This window comes from Pempheris klunzingeri, chromosome 23 (genome assembly GCF_042242105.1).
Source record: "Pempheris klunzingeri isolate RE-2024b chromosome 23, fPemKlu1.hap1, whole genome shotgun sequence".
Taxonomy (NCBI): Eukaryota; Metazoa; Chordata; class Actinopteri; order Acropomatiformes; family Pempheridae; genus Pempheris; species Pempheris klunzingeri.
In genome coordinates, this window is record NC_092034.1 from 16,876,520 (window position 1) to 16,893,766 (window position 17,247).

General features: G+C 45.8%; 1 protein-coding gene across 1 annotated transcript; it reads right to left on the reverse strand.

Moving 5' to 3' along the window:
* Nucleotides 1-358: 358 nt before the first annotated feature.
* On the reverse strand, nt 359-15,647 carry LOC139223147 (tyrosine-protein kinase receptor TYRO3). Its single transcript, XM_070855114.1, has 15 exons — nt 15,407-15,647; nt 14,364-14,425; nt 13,431-14,046; nt 11,800-11,955; nt 10,925-11,257; nt 10,162-10,354; nt 8,841-8,932; nt 7,970-8,083; nt 7,334-7,414; nt 7,159-7,251; nt 5,474-5,595; nt 3,308-3,417; nt 2,895-3,054; nt 2,643-2,779; nt 359-1,335 (listed from the first exon to the last, which is right to left on the reverse strand). Exons 1-15 carry the CDS (start codon nt 15,558-15,560, stop codon nt 1,011-1,013), a joined length of 2,748 nt encoding a protein of 915 aa, XP_070711215.1. The 5' UTR covers nt 15,561-15,647; the 3' UTR covers nt 359-1,010.
* Nucleotides 15,648-17,247: the final 1,600 nt, after the last annotated feature.

Sequence of the window (17,247 nt, forward strand, 5' to 3'; positions counted from 1 at the left end):
TTAGCTGACAGCATTAATTAACACAGCTTTAACTGTCAGCATCAACGAACTGAGGTTTTTACCATATTCAAGTATTTCAAATTACAGTTCAGCTTGTACCATCAAGTCATATTTGTTGCATTTTCTAGATGACAATTCTATCTTTCACATAAAATGTAAGTACTTTTGTCTCTTTGTGACTGTTATCACAGAACTTTTTGTTCATTTATTTCATCCATTTTAACTCTTCATTATTATTTGATATGTGGAAACTTTAAATCATGGTGTCTGAATGTTAGGGGACAATAAATGGTAACAGTGGATCATTAACCTGTGGGAGCTGTGTCTTGTTGAATCACAACACTTTGAGACACAAAGCCCATGTTTGATGATGTGTATTAATGAACATACAGTCACACACACGTTCACACTGCTGTCACAGCGAAAATCAGCTGGTACAACCACAGTTCCACACACACTCTGGAGGACCACGTCCACCAGAGAAGGCAAAAAACTGAAGAAATGTAAGGAATGACACAAGAAGAGATGAGAAACTGTGTGAAAATTAACATTGCAATTATGAGTCCAACGTATAAGATAGTAGGTGTTATCCTAGTTTTGACTGAGCTCGTAATCATAATAATTTTGATGTCAAATGACAATTTGGACTTAACATTGAATCATAGTTTCAGAATTTCACATTTCTTATTCTTAGTACTTCATGTGTCTTTTCCCTTTTCCTGACAAACTTCCATACACCTGCCTACCTTTTCTAGTAAGGTGAATACAACACAGACACACAAAACAAAGTGCAAAACAAAGTAAAAGATAGTAGTAGATAGTTTCTGTCGCTCTATTGCTCTTTATCAACTTCCATATTTAGCAAGGGGGGCCACCCATGCCACCCCTGACTGCCTCCTCCCATCCTGAAAATGTCCCTGAGAGTTTTAAACACACATGCAACACCTCTGCCTGTCACACACACAGGTCACGAGACATCTGCTCAAATATACAGTTACATGTGGTCTGCTTTAGTAATTATCATGCCCCTTGGCTGCAGAGCCAACGATATATTTAAGGTAGCCATCCTGTGCTTCCACATCCTCATCTGTGGCTGCAGCAGCCCCCACAGGTGCAGGCAGGTAGACGTTCTCCCATCGTCCCCCAGAGTCTGTCTGTGGATAGTGAGAGGCAGCAGCAACAGCAACCTCCAGGCCCTGGTTGATGTAGTTGGCCTCCTGGCTGGCCTCCAGCATCGGCAGCTCCAACAGAAGACCTCTCAGGTTGTCACCCAACTCCCTGAAGCCGGGCCTGCGGGCCGCCTCCTCATCCCAGCAGCTCCGCATGACTTCATACCTGTGTTTGGGGTGAGATGGAGGGAGGAGGCCAGGTAACGTATGAATACTGTAGATATACCAGAGCATTCCCCATAACAATGGCTAAGACAAAGCACTGTCAATGCGGTGATCGCATCCTTACAGGTCTCCCATGTCTATGAGTTGTGACAAGTTCACCCAAAGTGATATTTTCCTCCTTAAATACAAGCTTAAATCATCGAAGGCTGAAACTATCCAGTGTTCCACAAGAGAGGAGGAACTATTAGAGGAAATAAAGCACGAGAGACTATAGATGACAGGACGCGGCTGCAGACTGTTTGGCTCTCTAGCATTTTTTACCTTTTGTCTGTTTTATGATAAAGGTTTTCATTTGTGTCTTTTGGAGTCATTTCCCTGCTTGCCCTGTCCAGAGGAGCTTTGGTCCCCCCCGACAGAAACAAACTAACACATCCAACACAAGACAAAATTGAACTTAAAAGACAAATTTAACACTCAGAGGTGAAAGTAAAACAGGTGTAAATATTGGACCATCCCATTTGCAGTCTCAGACACCACCTCATTAAAAAGAGTCTATGAGGAAGTAGAATGATATCACAGCAATGAATGAATTAACACACTTCTTAGTTATATCTATGTTTACCTTTAACCCTGGGTAACATACAGAACAGACAGCGTTCACTGGAACTTCATCCTGCCAAAGAAATAAACACTGGCTCCCTGTTTTCTGTGGGCCACCCACAGTAGCACTCTCTGGGTTTCGAGACAAGGCTGTAGCAGCTGATCACTTTTACAAGCTGTGAGCACTAACATCATTCAGCTACATCTCTAACCCTGAACAAATGCAAGTAAAACTATCTGCATGGGCAGACAGCACACAAAAACATGGTTGTTGCTTTGTGGTTTCAGCTGACTGACCCTTTAAATTGTCCAGATCAAACATTGCATGAGCATTTCTAACTAATTTAAAGGACAATTCCTCCCCTCATTAGTTAATGCCAGTCCTTCCTTAACACCGTCACATGTTGTCAGTGGTATGAGATCAGCTAACGACTAACAGCAGTGACACAGATGTCTTTAATACGCTCCCTGAGTTGGTATGCTCACTGGTACCCTCATCCATTCATTCATGCATTCATTCATTCATTTACTCATACATTCATTGATTCATTGATTAATTCATCATCTATACTGCTTATCTTCACAGGTTGCAGGGGGGCTGGAGCCAGTCCAAGCTGAGGCGGGGTCCACTGGGACCCCAGCTTTATATTTCACAATCGTTCTCATCAGCACCACAGGGAGATGCCCCTGGCCCAGCACAGCACTCACAGCTTGTGGTCACAGTCATCGGGAGCTTTGAGCCTGTGTCCGCACTGCAGCAGGTCCAGCAGCTCGTGGTTGTGAACCCCAGGATAGGGGGTCCTTCCTCTGGACACAATTTCCCACATGGTCACCCCGAATGACCACTGAGAGGAAGGGGACAAGAGGTCAGAGTTGTCACAGTCAAGAAATTGGAATCAAACCTCCTCTTTGAGAGCTGCTCATCGTGTGACAGACTTCTCCACAGATGCCTGAACTCACCACGTCACTTTTGGTGGTGTACACTGACTCAGACAGGCTCTCCATGCCCATCCACTTGATTGGCATGCGGACTGCCACTTTCTGACGGTAATAATTGCTGCTGTAGATTTTCTTGGAGAGGCCGAAGTCAGCCACACGCACCCTCAAGTCATCACCCAGCCTGAGAATTAAAGACAAGGCTCTAAACAGTGCAGAGCTCTCTGGAGACACGGCAGATAACAAAATGAGACCGGCGGCACACTGTTTTCTACCAACACACACACACACACTGACATTGTAAGCAGCTTCCTTCCCAGATACAAGCCATGGTTGAATACCAATAGCTGAGAACAGAGACACAGTCATTATTGAACAAGGACTCCTTGGTTTGGAGACCCCCCCTCTGCCCCAGTGTCTCCCTCTGATGGACTCACATGCAGTTGCGTGCAGCCAGGTCTCTGTGCAGGAACCCCTGCAAGCTCAGATAGTCCATCCCTGCTGCAATGTCAATCATGAAGCGCAGGAGACTCTGATGGGGCACGAACTGGAGGAGACAGGACAGGGTACAACTTCTCTATTCCCAGACTCTTTTCTAAGTCTTATACACACTCAGTGAGTGTGATGCCAGCGAGTTTGTGTTGAGCTATGACTGATGGTAAAGACAGCAGTGGACAGAAGGCTGCATAATGACTGTATGAACTTTTGATTCCAGTTTGGTTTAGGTTCCGTTTTAGTTATCACTGAAAACATCTGGTTGCATTTTTGTCATTTGATTACTGTTCAACAGCAATTTCAGCTGATCGCTTCAGAGGGTAAGGCCGGGGTTAGAATGTGAAAATAAGAAGTGGAAATCAAAGAGCTAACTAAGAAAGAGGGAAGGAGAGAACAGGAGGAGCACATTAAAGGAGAGCAGCTCAAGAAGAAAGTGTTGCTAATTACTGTAAAATGACAAATATCTTCAGGAGCATTATGGGACATGGTTGGTGTTGCTCAAGATGGCTGCCCTCCGCATATCATATTACAACTACCTTCCACCAGGCGATTGAGTGTTTTGAAAAAACCTAATCCTGCTCTTTAGGAAAGTAGCAGCTGTGCCTGCATGGAAATAATCGGATACAAGAGCTGTAGACTCCTTCTGTCAGGTGGAAGTTTCTCCAGTTACTCAGAGCTTGTCCCACCATGAGCTGAATGAACCCCTTCAATCTGGATTCAGAACCACCCTCGTCAAAATCACTCATCCCTGCTGATTCGGGACACATCAGTCCAGAATACTCATTCTCCTGACCTCTCCACAGCCTTAGACACAATCTCCCACACCATCCTCCTCAATCGCCAATCTCACCACCTCTGCAGCTCTCTCCTGGTTCCAGTCCTACCTCTCTAACAGGAAACACTGTCACCATTGGCAACTCATGCTCCCCCCCAGCCCCAGTCTACCAAGATGTGCCTCAAGGCTCTGTGCTTGGACACTTCGTCTTTATCATCTACATGTTCCCCTTTTATCAGATCATTTGCAAACGTTTCCACTCCTATGCCGATGATACACAGCTCTACCTCAGCAGCTGATAAGGCCGCCTGCACAATGGCATCCACAACTGCTCACAGTGGTAACACTGCCGATGGTGAAGCGGCCTCTCCAAGCAGCGGTCAGGCCTGTGGGTGGGGCTGCCAAGGTCTCCATGTAGGTGAGGTGTTACGCAACAAAAACAGCATAATTCGACTAGTTGTCAAGACAGTGAATAACACGGTTTTCAGCAACTGTATGGAGCAGCAAAATCCTGTTTGAGAATATTGTAACGTGCAGTGCAGTGTTTTGTTAATGTCTGATCAGACATCAAACTCAAACTGACTGTCAATCAATCAATCCATCAATCTTTATTTATATAGCGCCAATTCATAACAGCGTTATCTCAAGACTCTTTCCATAAAGAGCAGGTCTAGACCAAACTCTTTAATTAGAGAGAGACCCAACGATTCAGGAATTCAACATTAAGGATCCAAGAATCCCCACATGAGCAGCATCAGATGTTATATTAGGAAACAGTGGCAGGAAGAACTCCCCTTCAATGGAAAGAAACCTCGAACAGAACCAGGCTCAGAGGGGGGGCTTTATGTCAGGGTTCGTGTTGGGTGGAGGTTAGAGAGAGAGAGAGAGAAAGAGAGAGAGACAGACAAAGCAAACAGCAACCAAAATAATAACAGCAACTATAGTGCTGATGATAGAAATATGACTAATAGTTAGCAATATGGTAACAATGGAAAAACATGACTAATAATAGCATGACTAATATTGGTAAAAAGTGGCGGTGGCTGATGATCTGCAGCAGTGATTCATGAAGCCAGCAGCTGTCCTGGATTGAAACACTCTGGGGTGGCCAAGGTTCATTTTGTGGGGAACATAATTGTGCTCAGTAAATGTCCTGATTTTTATATGTAATGTGGCCTGGGGGTGGGGCGGGAAAAATCAAGGCACCTGGCCAGTAGTTCAAATATCATGTTGTCCTCTATGGGCTCCATGTGCACATCTGTCTGGGTGTGAACAGGTACTGATACTGCAATAAAATGTATTTATGTACATGTACGTGGTGAGTGCATCTCACCATAGGAATGTCACCATAGCGTGTAGCAATGAGGAAGCGGCGCAGGTCTCCATGTTTCATGTAGGGCAGGATGACCAGAGGAACAGGCAGAGGGCAGTCCTGCTCTCTCTGTAAAGTGACCCCTGCGGGACAAACACATACACATCTTTCACAAGTTTGCTGCTGCTGCTGTTGCAGTGGCCAACGGAAGTTATGCTAATGATGTCATGTTCACATCTCTCTCACTTCTCTGATGCTGCCTAACACATAACCAGGAGAGAGAAAATACTGTCCCACACTGTGGTAATGAAGCTTTAACAGCACAACTAAGACCTCAATGGAACATCTCCAGCAAACTGTTCCTCTCTTTACCATGGTGATGTCTTCAGGAAGATGGAGGTGAAACTGGTGAACAGGTTGGTGGCATCCATCAGCATTTCCTGCTGACTGGGGTGTCAACCAGCGCCGTCTGTTTAACAGAACCAAAGCACTCCCATACCAGAGAGCTAACCCTTCAGGTTACCATAGAGAGTTTAACATTAGAACCACACAGGGTGGTAGTACGAGGTACTGAGTCAGGTGTGTGTGTGTGTGTGTGTGTGTGTGTGTGTGTGTGAGTGTTGCAGAAGACACACTGAAAACAGAATTAAACTGAAATTATTTCAGATATATTGGATTATTTACACGGTATTATCACTGTTATTTTTTAAATATCACAGTTATTATATTGCGACATCCCTAGTTCACAGCTGGACACGAGCAGTGGTCTCCTGCTTTAAAGTCCAATGGTGTTGTGACCCATCCAGCCACTACATCCTCCTTATGTGGACTTTCGCTCTCTGACAACATCACCTCGTCGCGGCCACAGCCATGCCCCAGTACTTTCCCCCGTGTCCTGGATCCCTGCCATCCATCAGCTCACCACCTCCCCAGAAGATCAGCCCATCAGTTCCAGTGGTAGTCAGGCCTCTCTAGTTTACTGAATTATTCTTTGTGTTGTTTCCTTGCTTAGCTGTAACTGTCTTTCCCTTGTGCCTCAGGATCTGAGGCCTGCCATCGTGACCCAGACCCATACAATTGGTGGAAAATTAACGTATCTAATGAGATACAGTAGAAGTTATTGGTAGTACCATTCACAACAACCACATTTGGATTCATGATGACATCTCAAACATCTATTTGTTAAATGAAGACCAAAGGATGCAGCTGAAATCTCTGAGAGGTAGTGAGTGAACGTCTGAGCTTAGGTAATCAGTTTTGTTAACCAAAAAGTGAGTCCTCCACGCAGGTCTTCTAATATTAACATTGAATCAACGGACTGTACTACCATTCTCACTGAGAATCAATGGCTCACTGCACAGCTCCTGTGCAGCTTTCAGCCACTATTACCTCATTCTTTGGTTTGGCAGTCTGTATGGATGCCCCCCAGTGGCTAATATTAGCTGTATCCAATTTCAGGTGCACAAAAGTCAAAATACTGAAGGCTGGTAGGATGAACCTGCCGCTCTATGCAAATGCTAACCCACATCAAAACTAAACAAGTGACCAGCAGGCAATGGATTCTGGGATACTGCAGACACCAAAGGACATGCTAGTTGTATCCTAAACATTTCTTAAGGAACGTGTTTTAAAAGCCAATAGGAAACACTGGACATTTAAGCGTACGAGGAGTGTTTTAGTAAGTAATCTTTAGTAAGTAATCTTACCGAGTAGTCTCACCACATTTTCATGATCAAAGTTCTGCATGATCTCGGCCTCTCTCAAAAACTCATGTAAGTCTTCCTGGCTGTGGATTCCAACTAGATGTTAGGGACAGAGAATGACAAAAATAAGAAGTCGCAGAGTATAGTGCTGATGAAGGGTTTGAGTTTCAGTACACACCTCGCATGGTCTTCACAGCCACCTTGATGTTCACGTCTTCATCTGGTGTAAAGACTCCTTCATAGACCGAGCCAAACTCTCCTGGAGAACAGAAAAGATTGACTCAATGTTATTAGCGTGTTAGCATGGCTCTGGGAAAAGCAAGAATCTACTGTTCTTCATGGACTGGGACAACAATTTTCTGACAGTTAAGCAAGGAGCCCTGATATTGGACAATTATATTATAAAGCACCCGATTTTGTTCAATGCCAATTCTTTTAATTGGTTCATTCTACAGAAAAAGGGAGAGATTGTGGTTATGACTATGGGTAGGGTGTGGTTAGGAAGAGGAAAAAAGAAAACACTGCTAGACATGGACTCTGCTCTCCTGCATGAAAGTCAGACGCACCTCATGCCCATCCATTACGCTCACCATGCTTCTTGCACTAAATGTTGATACTGAATGATGATAACTGGACTGCAGAATCTGCCAATATAAATGTAATCCCTGGTGACACTCAGCTGCTTTATCCAATTAAGTTAGGGTTAGCGCTCATTTGAACATGTGAGCACACAGGTGTCAGTCATCTGCATAATGATGGTCCTGCCTTGAGAGGCGAGCACAGGATTAGTGGTGATGAGGAATCATGAACTGACCTTTGCCAAGCTCCTTCCCCAGGGTCAGCTTGTTTCTGTCCACCAGAACATCCTTAAGACTGGCCAGCAGCCTGCCACTGAGCCCGTCCAACAACTGGACCACACCTTCAACCGCTGGAACAAACAGGAGGTCAATGGATTCACTTCAAATGTGATAAAACAGCACATGGAAATCTGCACTCCCTTATCTCAACTGAGGATGGTCTGCCTCATACACCCACATGAAGGAAACTAGAACCAGTATGGACAACACTTCCTTTAACTTTACCACTTGGTCACTTGGGTTTTTGTCAATAAAGAAGCACAAAAACATCTGCAGTGTACACAGTACTGGAGATGTTTTATGTTTTATGTGAATCACAAACAGTTAATTGATCAAGATCAGCTCACTCTGTTAATTAATAAATGACAAAGGCGAGTGACCAAGGCAACCAGAGCTTTTACAGTAATAAGAACGCCTGTAAACTCACTCAGCATACTCAGTCCAATCCGATGCAAATGTGCATTTGTCAGCTTCTTGTTTGAATGACAGTCTGGTGTAATGACTAACGACTAATACTGAAACAAAGACTTACATGAACCTCAAAACATGGAAACCATGTCTTGCAGTGTGAAGTGTGTTGCGATCACTACATCCTATCCAGTTTCATATTTTCTCATGATGCTTTCAACTTAACTAAGAACTGGTAGGAAAGGTGTGTTAGGGGACGCATTTGCTTCGATGTTGAAATATTTCCAGTATTTGTTGTTACAACCCCAGAGGAGGAAAACAATGTTTGTTTGGTTTGAGAGAAGAGACTTTCTGTTGGAAGGTCAGAGATAATAAACTAAAAACATGTCAACGTGTTGAGCTCAGGAATATGAGTCTTACTGTTGGCCTGCTGGGGGGCAGCCTCCACCTCCTGTGGACGTTGGTAGGAAAAGGCAGCATTCATCGGCAAGAGTTCTACTTCCTGTTCAGACCTGGAGAGGAATGATCATTTTTAAACAATTATCTGTGAATTCTAGTTGAGTCATGCTGAAACTGTGTTGAAGGGCTCCAACACATGTGGGGAGTTATGGAATTATTTTTGTCACATTTCCAGTCAGAGGAAAGGAGAGAGAAGACAATCGGACCACACTCTCAGATGCAGAGAACCAGCTATACACTACGAGCTGAAGAGGGCCTTTCCTCCAGGGACACTCAGCATCTGCACTCATTACTTTTGTGATGTGGCACCAAAGTCACTCCTCACACTGAGCTCCTTGTACACTCTGCCCCCCTTGTGTGCATGTGTCTCACAGTGACACAGCTGAGAAGTACATCCATTTAACCAGAAAAGCGCCCTGAGTTGCAGATCTCTGTAACTGTGAGCTTGGCTCTTAGTGCAGTCTTCACAATATTATACAATATCCAATCAGAGGCGGTCGTCATGGAACTAATGTCCCTTCTGGCTCCAAAAAACCAAGATGGTTGTAATTCTAATGTCTGTGGGGACAAAGGATCCTCTGTACCACTCAGTCCTCAGCCACAGCGGAGAGGAGTGGCTCCTCTGTCCTGGCAGGGTGTGGTGAAGAGGGTGGCTGACATTGTCCATGATGGCCTGCAGCTGACCACCACCATCCCCAGTGAATCCAGACTCCTACCCAGCACTGAGCCAGACTTATTAACCAGCTTGTCCAGCCGCCTGGTGTTCTCAGCTGTCATGCTGCCTCCCCAGCAGACTGCAGCATGAAACACTAGGCACCGCTGACTGGTAAAACGTGCAGACATCAAAGGACCAGAGCCTCCAGAGGGAAAATAGCCTGTGGCTCTGTCCTGTTCTGTAGAAGGTATCTGTATTCAGGGTCCAGGTGTAGGATTGCACCACCTCAATGTCCTTTCCTCGGATGTCGACTGGTGGAGATGGGGGCTTAGACCTTCTCCACAGCCATATCCTTGGTCTTGGAGGTGTTCAGTAGGAGGCCATTCTTCTCCCTCCAGGCACTAAAGGCTCTACACAACTTCAGATCATCTGGTTCTTAACTTCATTAAGACCAAACTTAATTAGAGAATAACATTTTATCTGGATACAATGTGCGCAGTAGTTATTTTGACTGTTTGACTCTCAATGTCCCACAGAATAATAAGTGCTCAGCAATCACTATGCAAATTCACTACCAGTAACTCTAAAGTCATTGGTCAAAGAAACAGAAGTGGAAGGTCCCATCACCTGAGTTTAGTGTAGTTGCAGCGCAGGGCACAAACAGCAACAGGGATTAGAGCCATGAGCAGCAGGCTGCCAAATAAAACCCCCACGGTGAGCCATATGGTGAGGCGCCCCTGGTGCTGGGGAGCTGCGGTTATGCCGTGTTCAGAGATGTTTAAGGCCGGGGTCACAGGGATCACCTCTGGAGGAACTTTCCCTGCAAGAAGAACAGAAGGGTTTCAGGTTTGAAATTCTGTTCAACATAGACAGATATTTTCTGAAAGTTGCGGAAGTGATGGTAGAGCTGAAAGGATATTGGACATTCATTCATCAGGTGGACAAATGAATGCTTTTCTGTGTCTGTCGGATGCGTTAATAGGAAATAGGAACAGGAAACTGTTCTCTTAAACATAAAAAAATAAAATACTGTGCTGACACGTAGTGTAACAATAGCACAAACACAAACTTATACAAGTACAGGCTCAGTAATAATAATGGCACAGCAATGTCAGTTTCACTAACATTAGCCACCATAAGCTGCTGGTCAGCACCAGACTGGGCTTTTATTGTTTGTGAATTCAACTTTTCTTTAATAAAAGGAAGAATGTGTTTTGTCTTCTTTCATGAGTGACATAGTCCCGCTTTAATTTAGCAAGCTCACTGTTTCACAGTAGGAACCTGACCAGTAGGGAACAGAGAGTAGAACCCTGAGAACCCTCAGCTGTGTCTTTCCTGCTGGGGGGGGGGTGGACTGTGTTCTGTGTTGACCTCATCTATCCTTACTCACATCTATGAATAGTAACAGTAGCAGTGGACAAAGGTGGCGCCCCCTGCAGGCTGGATATATCATTCCAGGCTTGCACTGACAGTCTGTAGTCGTGCTGTGGACTCAGGCCTGTGATGCTGACTGGCGGGCCGGTCAGCGCTGCTGACCCCGGCGGGACGAGCACATCGTCCCCACATGGCCCCCACTGGCTGCCGGCCTCCGCTTCCTTCTCACACTTGATGCGATACGTGACTTCTGGTCTGCCTCCCCAGTCGTGAGGAGGATCCCACATCACTATGAGCACTGAGTCATTCTGGTGGCGGACTGTTAGATTCACAGGGGCGGAGGGCGGCTCTGTGGACGACATGTGCCGTTAGGATCAAACCAGATGAAGGTCTGCAGCATCAGCAATCAGTTTTACAAGAAAACCATGTTCGCACTGCGTCATATCCATGATAGCACACAGGGATGACACAGATCTGTTAAAGCCCCCAATGTGACTGGAGCTTATTAGCATGTTTCAGATTAGTCTGACAGCATAACTTCATGTGTGTGGAAAATAAAACGAGCAGCGTCAACAGGGGGGCTTTAATCCATCTATCCATTGTCTATAGTGCTTATCCTTAAGGGTTCCAGGGGGGGCTGGAGCCAATCACAGTTTACATTGGGTGGGAGTTTACACGAGAACATGCAAACTCCACACAGAAAGATCCCAGGTTCAAACTGCAAAGCACTTTTCTGCCAGCAGGTTTGAACCTGGAAGCGTCTTGCTGTGAGGCAGCAGTGCTAACCACCACACCACCGTGCTGCAGGGGGGGGCTTCAATGTCTCATCTAATACCCTAGTTCTGTAATAGGACAACAGGTGTTTCTAATAAACCCACTCGTGTTTCTTACTGGTGCAGCCGAGGTGCTCGGGGTCAGCTGGCAGGCGGTTGAAACCCAGCAGACAGTCACAGCTCTCTGATGCATCCACACGTGTCCTGCTGTTCGGGGGGCACAGCCGGCATCCTCCACTTTCATTGGCTGGTTTGTAGTAGCCCATGGTACATGCTGGAGAAAACAAGCAGGGATTGTCTCTTTCCCACCACTCCTGCAGATATCTTTTGAGTTTCATTTCCTAATGTGGTTTTAATGATACAACATTTTCCTAGTAAGCAGGACACGTCACTGCAGGCTCTGCATTATCAGCTAATTTTGTGATTACATCTTACAAAGGAGCTCTGAGTCAGTTTCATCATTGTGGTCACGTTGTGTTTTTCTAAATAAAGTTGTTTTTATTGAAAAACCACAAATCGCTGTCCAAATGTGGACAGGGAAGGTGACCCCTCCTTCATCACCTGCGCTGAGGTGTCCTGGGGCAAAGCTGTGAGCTCAAACATCAACGACGATATATCTGCAGTAAGTTAATTCCATCCAGTACGTAGGCCAAGCCAATATTTAAGCTGGGGGGCGTTGCTCTGTTAACAAAGTATTCCAGGAAAATCAGAAAAAAAAAAGGGTTCAGGGTTGGGGAGGGGGGCTGCAGCCAGTCAAATCTGCAATTGGGTCAGAGGAGGGGTCACCCTGGACTGGTCACCAGTTAATCACATGGCTGACAGATAGAGACAGACGACCAGTTAAAGGTCCTCACAGAACGGCCTCAGCTGGCTCTTCATGTGAGGTTAAATAGAGCTCAAGAAACATGTAAAAAACAAAATTAAATTTAGAGATAAAACAGGGAAGGAAGGATCATGGGAAAAAGGATGTGAAAGTCCTGGACTTCGTGAAATAAGCGAAAACACGCAATCTGTCCAAAGTTAGTTGAGCCAAGTGTAAAATGTTTGTCAGCATATGACTGACGTGTCCAGCCTTCCTGTTTCCTCTTCCCTCCCCGAGCTGCTTGCTTGTGTTAAGGCTGAATGTCACGGAGCTGCTGCTCATAAAGAGACCAGGGCAGAATGTTATTTTACTGGACCTATTCTTCATGGAGCAAACAGCAGCTATTTCACACATCACACCGTACAAACACACCAAGTACAGCCCGACAGCTGGACATTATCTATGACATGCCAGACATGCTTCCTGTGAAACCACGCAAATTAGAGTTGGTTTTCCAAACTTTCATCATCATAGTTGGATTCCAGGCCGAGCCTCAGCAGGAGAGAGGGGCTTTAGAGATGCTCTGTCCTGAGAGCAGCCATCAGGGTCTTTCCTGGGGTGCATGCATTCAGCCCTGCAGCAGTATACCACACATATGCAGACACATATACACATCTGAAGCCAGAATTTCACAATTCTCTGAAAAAACGATGTAAGAATGACTTTGAAACTCAGACTCTTTTTCCTTTAATCTCTGAAGAATCCCTGTTGTTTGCTCTTCAGTAAATCAGACAAGGTGCAGGCTGTCTCCCACTGGTGTCCTGGTACCCACTGTGTACCAGGACAGATCAGCTTCTGGTATGTGAGAGTTCACGTGCACAGTGTTTAAGTTGTTTAACACTTTAAAAGCAGATACACGACACTATGAAATCATGTGATGTCCATACCTTGGCAGGTGTCGTTCATGACCTGATGCCCGGGTTCACAGGTACACCCCCCCTGCAGTGAATCCCATCCATCCTCCTTACACTCTCCCACAGGCACAGAGAGCTCCACAGCCCCCGTCACACAGGACCCCGTCAGGGGGCCCGACCCAGCAGCCGTGGCCTTAAAGGAGGCCAGGTGAGCCACGATGTCGGGGCACCTCCTGTAGTACAGTCTGATGGACGACACCAGCACACACGTCCCTGAGTAGGACAGGGCGAGCTGGAAGCCTCTGCGGCTGAGCGGGCCAAGGCTCAGGGCCAGGCGGGGCTGCAGGTAGCTGGAGATCTGTGGTGGAGGGTCCGTGGCGGGGAAAGGCTCCGAGGTCTGGAGGTCCACAACCGACTTACTATTCTGAAATCTTCTAGTAGGAGTATCTGAGTCAAAAAGGTGAACTTGTAGCGGGCTGAGGTGAGCAGATGGCTCCTCTTCTTGGGCAAACACAATATCCATCAGTAGATAGTGAGCGTCTTTACGCTCCATCCACTGGCTTAACACTGTTCTCCTGATGAGACGTCCACAAGCCTGGAGAACAGGCACCGGACCCTCTGTCCCCATTCGCAGCCGGACTTCCCCCCACTGGGATGACAGGAAAAGTACATGAGTGAAAAGCTGGGGGGGCACAACTACAGCTACACCCAACTCCTGATGACACTCAGCAACCTCTGCACAAGACTGAAGTGAAACCATCAGCCACAGCCAGCTTCCATACACACATCTCAGCCATCCCATGTTAGATTAGAAATGACAGAAATGTGGTAAAAGTCCATTTAAATTGGCTGGAAAGTTGTTACAGTGCTGAAATGTTAATAATGAAATGTATAATGTGTAGTGTATATTTTTACTTGTACTGATTGTAATGAAATGAAAACCTGTGACTTGACAGCACAACGTACTTCTCTGGCTGGTTCAGAAGTCCATCCCAGTGTGCTCTGCCGGTCGGAGAGGAAGATCTCTTCTAAACACAGAAGAACAGAGAGAGTCTACACTCCAAGTCACAGTGGCCGGGCTGCTGGGGGTTCAATAATACATCAACGGGGGGAATAATACTGGCGTTAACATGTGAAATATAATATATAATAACAGTTGTGTGAGTGTCTCACACATTAATGCCTCATTTACTATCAGCATTTCACCTTCATTCATTCATGTCTGTGTTAAGTCTGCTCAATTTTGGATGATTTCTTCCCAGAGGATACTTCTCTGACGCCATCATCAAGTCAACCATTGGCTAATTTGGTTTATGTCCAAATACCTGACAGCTTGAGGCTTTTTTCTTTCACAATACTGATCATTTTTTAATATTTCAACACACTTCCGCATCCTGTGAAGTGTTTGAGCATCATGATAGTTTTTGCCTGCCTTGAACAAACAGAACCACAGGATAGATTGCAATGAAAACATTTTTTTTAAAAGTCCATTTAAAGCGCCGGTCAGCCGCAGACAGCTGTTTTTATAGATTAAATGTCTACATAGAAAAAATGTGACTGCTTTATAGATTATGATGCAGCGATATAAACAGGCAACAGTATAAAGTAGGTCAAATGAGCGCAGCCGTAACATTAAAAGGCTGCTCACACAGTAATAACCCATCAGAATAGATGATACTTAAAAGACTGTGTGTGTGTGTGTGTGTGTGTGTGTGCGTGAGACATGAAAACAAATGCACAGCAGAGCATTTTCTGCCATGGCCCTTCAGGGACTCCATACGTCGTCGTGTTTTTCAAGTTGACGGTTATCGACAGCTAAAGTCTTTTGGAATAGTGCCACTGACTCCAGATCAGTTTTTCATTTTAAATCTGATTTCACTGTGTTTCACCCCCCCCCCCCCCTCCTCCTGTCAGCCCCATCCACAATGATAACACATCACCACATGAGCATGTTCACGTTTTACAGATTGCATTCTTCCATCCTGAATGTGAAACGTGTTAACACTCACCCTCCCCTGCGAGGTGCTGGGTGTCACAGCTGGCCCCCCACATCCACATCCACAGCAGCATGACAGTGGGCCTGACACACCACTGTGCGGTGTTCCTCGCACACGTCTCCAGCTTGCTAGAAGTCTGTCTCGTGATCCAGTGTTGCCCCCCCATCCCTCCAGCCTGTCATTCAGCTCCTGTGAGGGTCAGTAAAGTGAGTGGTGCCTGTGTTCCTGTGTCCTGATGAGTTGGCTCAGAGGAATGCTGTCATCAAGCTGCTGAAATGAGCCTTCCTCCCCTGGGGAGCACGCCTACGCCTGGTGGACCAACAACTTCCTGTATTTATGTACTCCTGCTGCACCGCTCCCTCCAAGAAACCACAAGAGTGGGCACCAGATCCCAGCCAAGGCATGCAGTAATGATATTAGAAACAAAAATACCAGTAAAGGAACTACAAATGGTATGAAACCCTAGACAGGACTACTGCCATGCTTACAAGGAACTTTGTTTTATTTTGTAAAAATAATTTATCGCCCAAAGGATGTGAAAAATACTGTTTAAACGAATAACGTCTGTAAACATTGTGCTTGACCCCCACTGCAAATTAGGTGTTTTGGCAAAATTAAAAACTTCTAGCTGAGTTCAATGAACAACTGAAATAGCTCAACACAACTAATATTAGAGGTGTTTTCTTCAAATTCAACACAATATTCCACTTTTAATGACGACTGCAGTCTCAAAATGATTCAGCCCCTTCTTGACAAGCATCTTTAGAGGTCAGTAGAGCACCTGTAGCTGCTGCAGACGTGATGCACAGCCAGACACCAGGTAGCAAAAATAAAGCGATCACAATCTGATCCCTCCTCCATGTCTGCGCAGCCGCTACATTGGAAGGGCAAGATCTGGGATACTGTGTGATGGAAACTGTCCGTCCTGCTGGAGTTATCATGTGTGTGTCAGCGTGGACGGATCAGCCGACTGATGCTCTTCTCTGAGCTGGAGTCTGGGGAGCAGAAACAGTTCTTATCTTCACATCTTATTAATGAATTCATTCAATTATCACCACAATGACACGCAACGAGGTGTAGAGCAGACATAGAAAGCTGCTGTGTGTCACGTCTGTTCAGGATGTTCGAGTTGTGCCGTCGAGCTGATCAGATTCTATGGGGGGGGGGTGAGCTGGTGCCAGAGGTGGAGTCAACCATGGACTGGGTGCCAGTCAAACACATGGCTGACACATAGAGACAGACAAGTACTCCCAGTGAACCTCACCTGTGTCAGCCCACAGAGCAGGACAGAGTCCCCGGAGAGAGCCTTCATCCAAGTTCTTCAACTTCATAGTTGGGAATGAGGACCTCCCGTGTATGGACCGTAGATATAGACGTGTATATATACTGTAAACACTCTGCTGTGAAGTTTGCGGATTCCAGCTCAGAGAAAAACCTGCTGCTCAACATCAGCAAACCCAAGGAGCTGAAGACAGAAGGAGCTGCTGTCTCACCACCAGAGCAGCTTCTTTCCTCAGGCAGTGAGACTTCACTCATCCTCCCACTGCTCCATTAAACTAGTTGTTTTCTGGAACAGCTGATGGGACAACAACCTGCATCTCCTCGTGCTTCTCTGTGTGCTAGAATGACAAAGATATGAACCTGGTATCTTGTGATTACCTTGAAAATGTTGCAGCCGCACCAATCGGTAGTTTTCTAGGAACAATGGGTGGAATGATGCTGAGTAAGGTCAGCGGTGATGAATCCACAGAGCTCTACGCAGCTTTTAGCCTCTTTGAATCCTTGCTTTTGGTTTTACAGCTCTAATGTCTTGGTTCATAACATCACATTTAATGATGATTTAATCTAAAGCT

Bases quoted from the DNA above. Each gene is read 5' to 3' on its own strand.
- LOC139223147 (XM_070855114.1), bottom strand. From the start codon at position 15,560: ATGGGGGGGCAACACTGGATCACGAGACAGACTTCTAGCAAGCTGGAG. The intron at 14,426-15,406 runs GTGAGTGTTAAC...TTCTGTGTTTAG, and splicing joins CCAGCACCTCGCAGGGGAGG to AAGAGATCTTCCTCTCCGAC. The intron at 7,415-7,969 runs GTCAGTTCATGA...TCTGTTCTCCAG, and splicing joins GGGGAAGGAGCTTGGCAAAG to GAGAGTTTGGCTCGGTCTAT.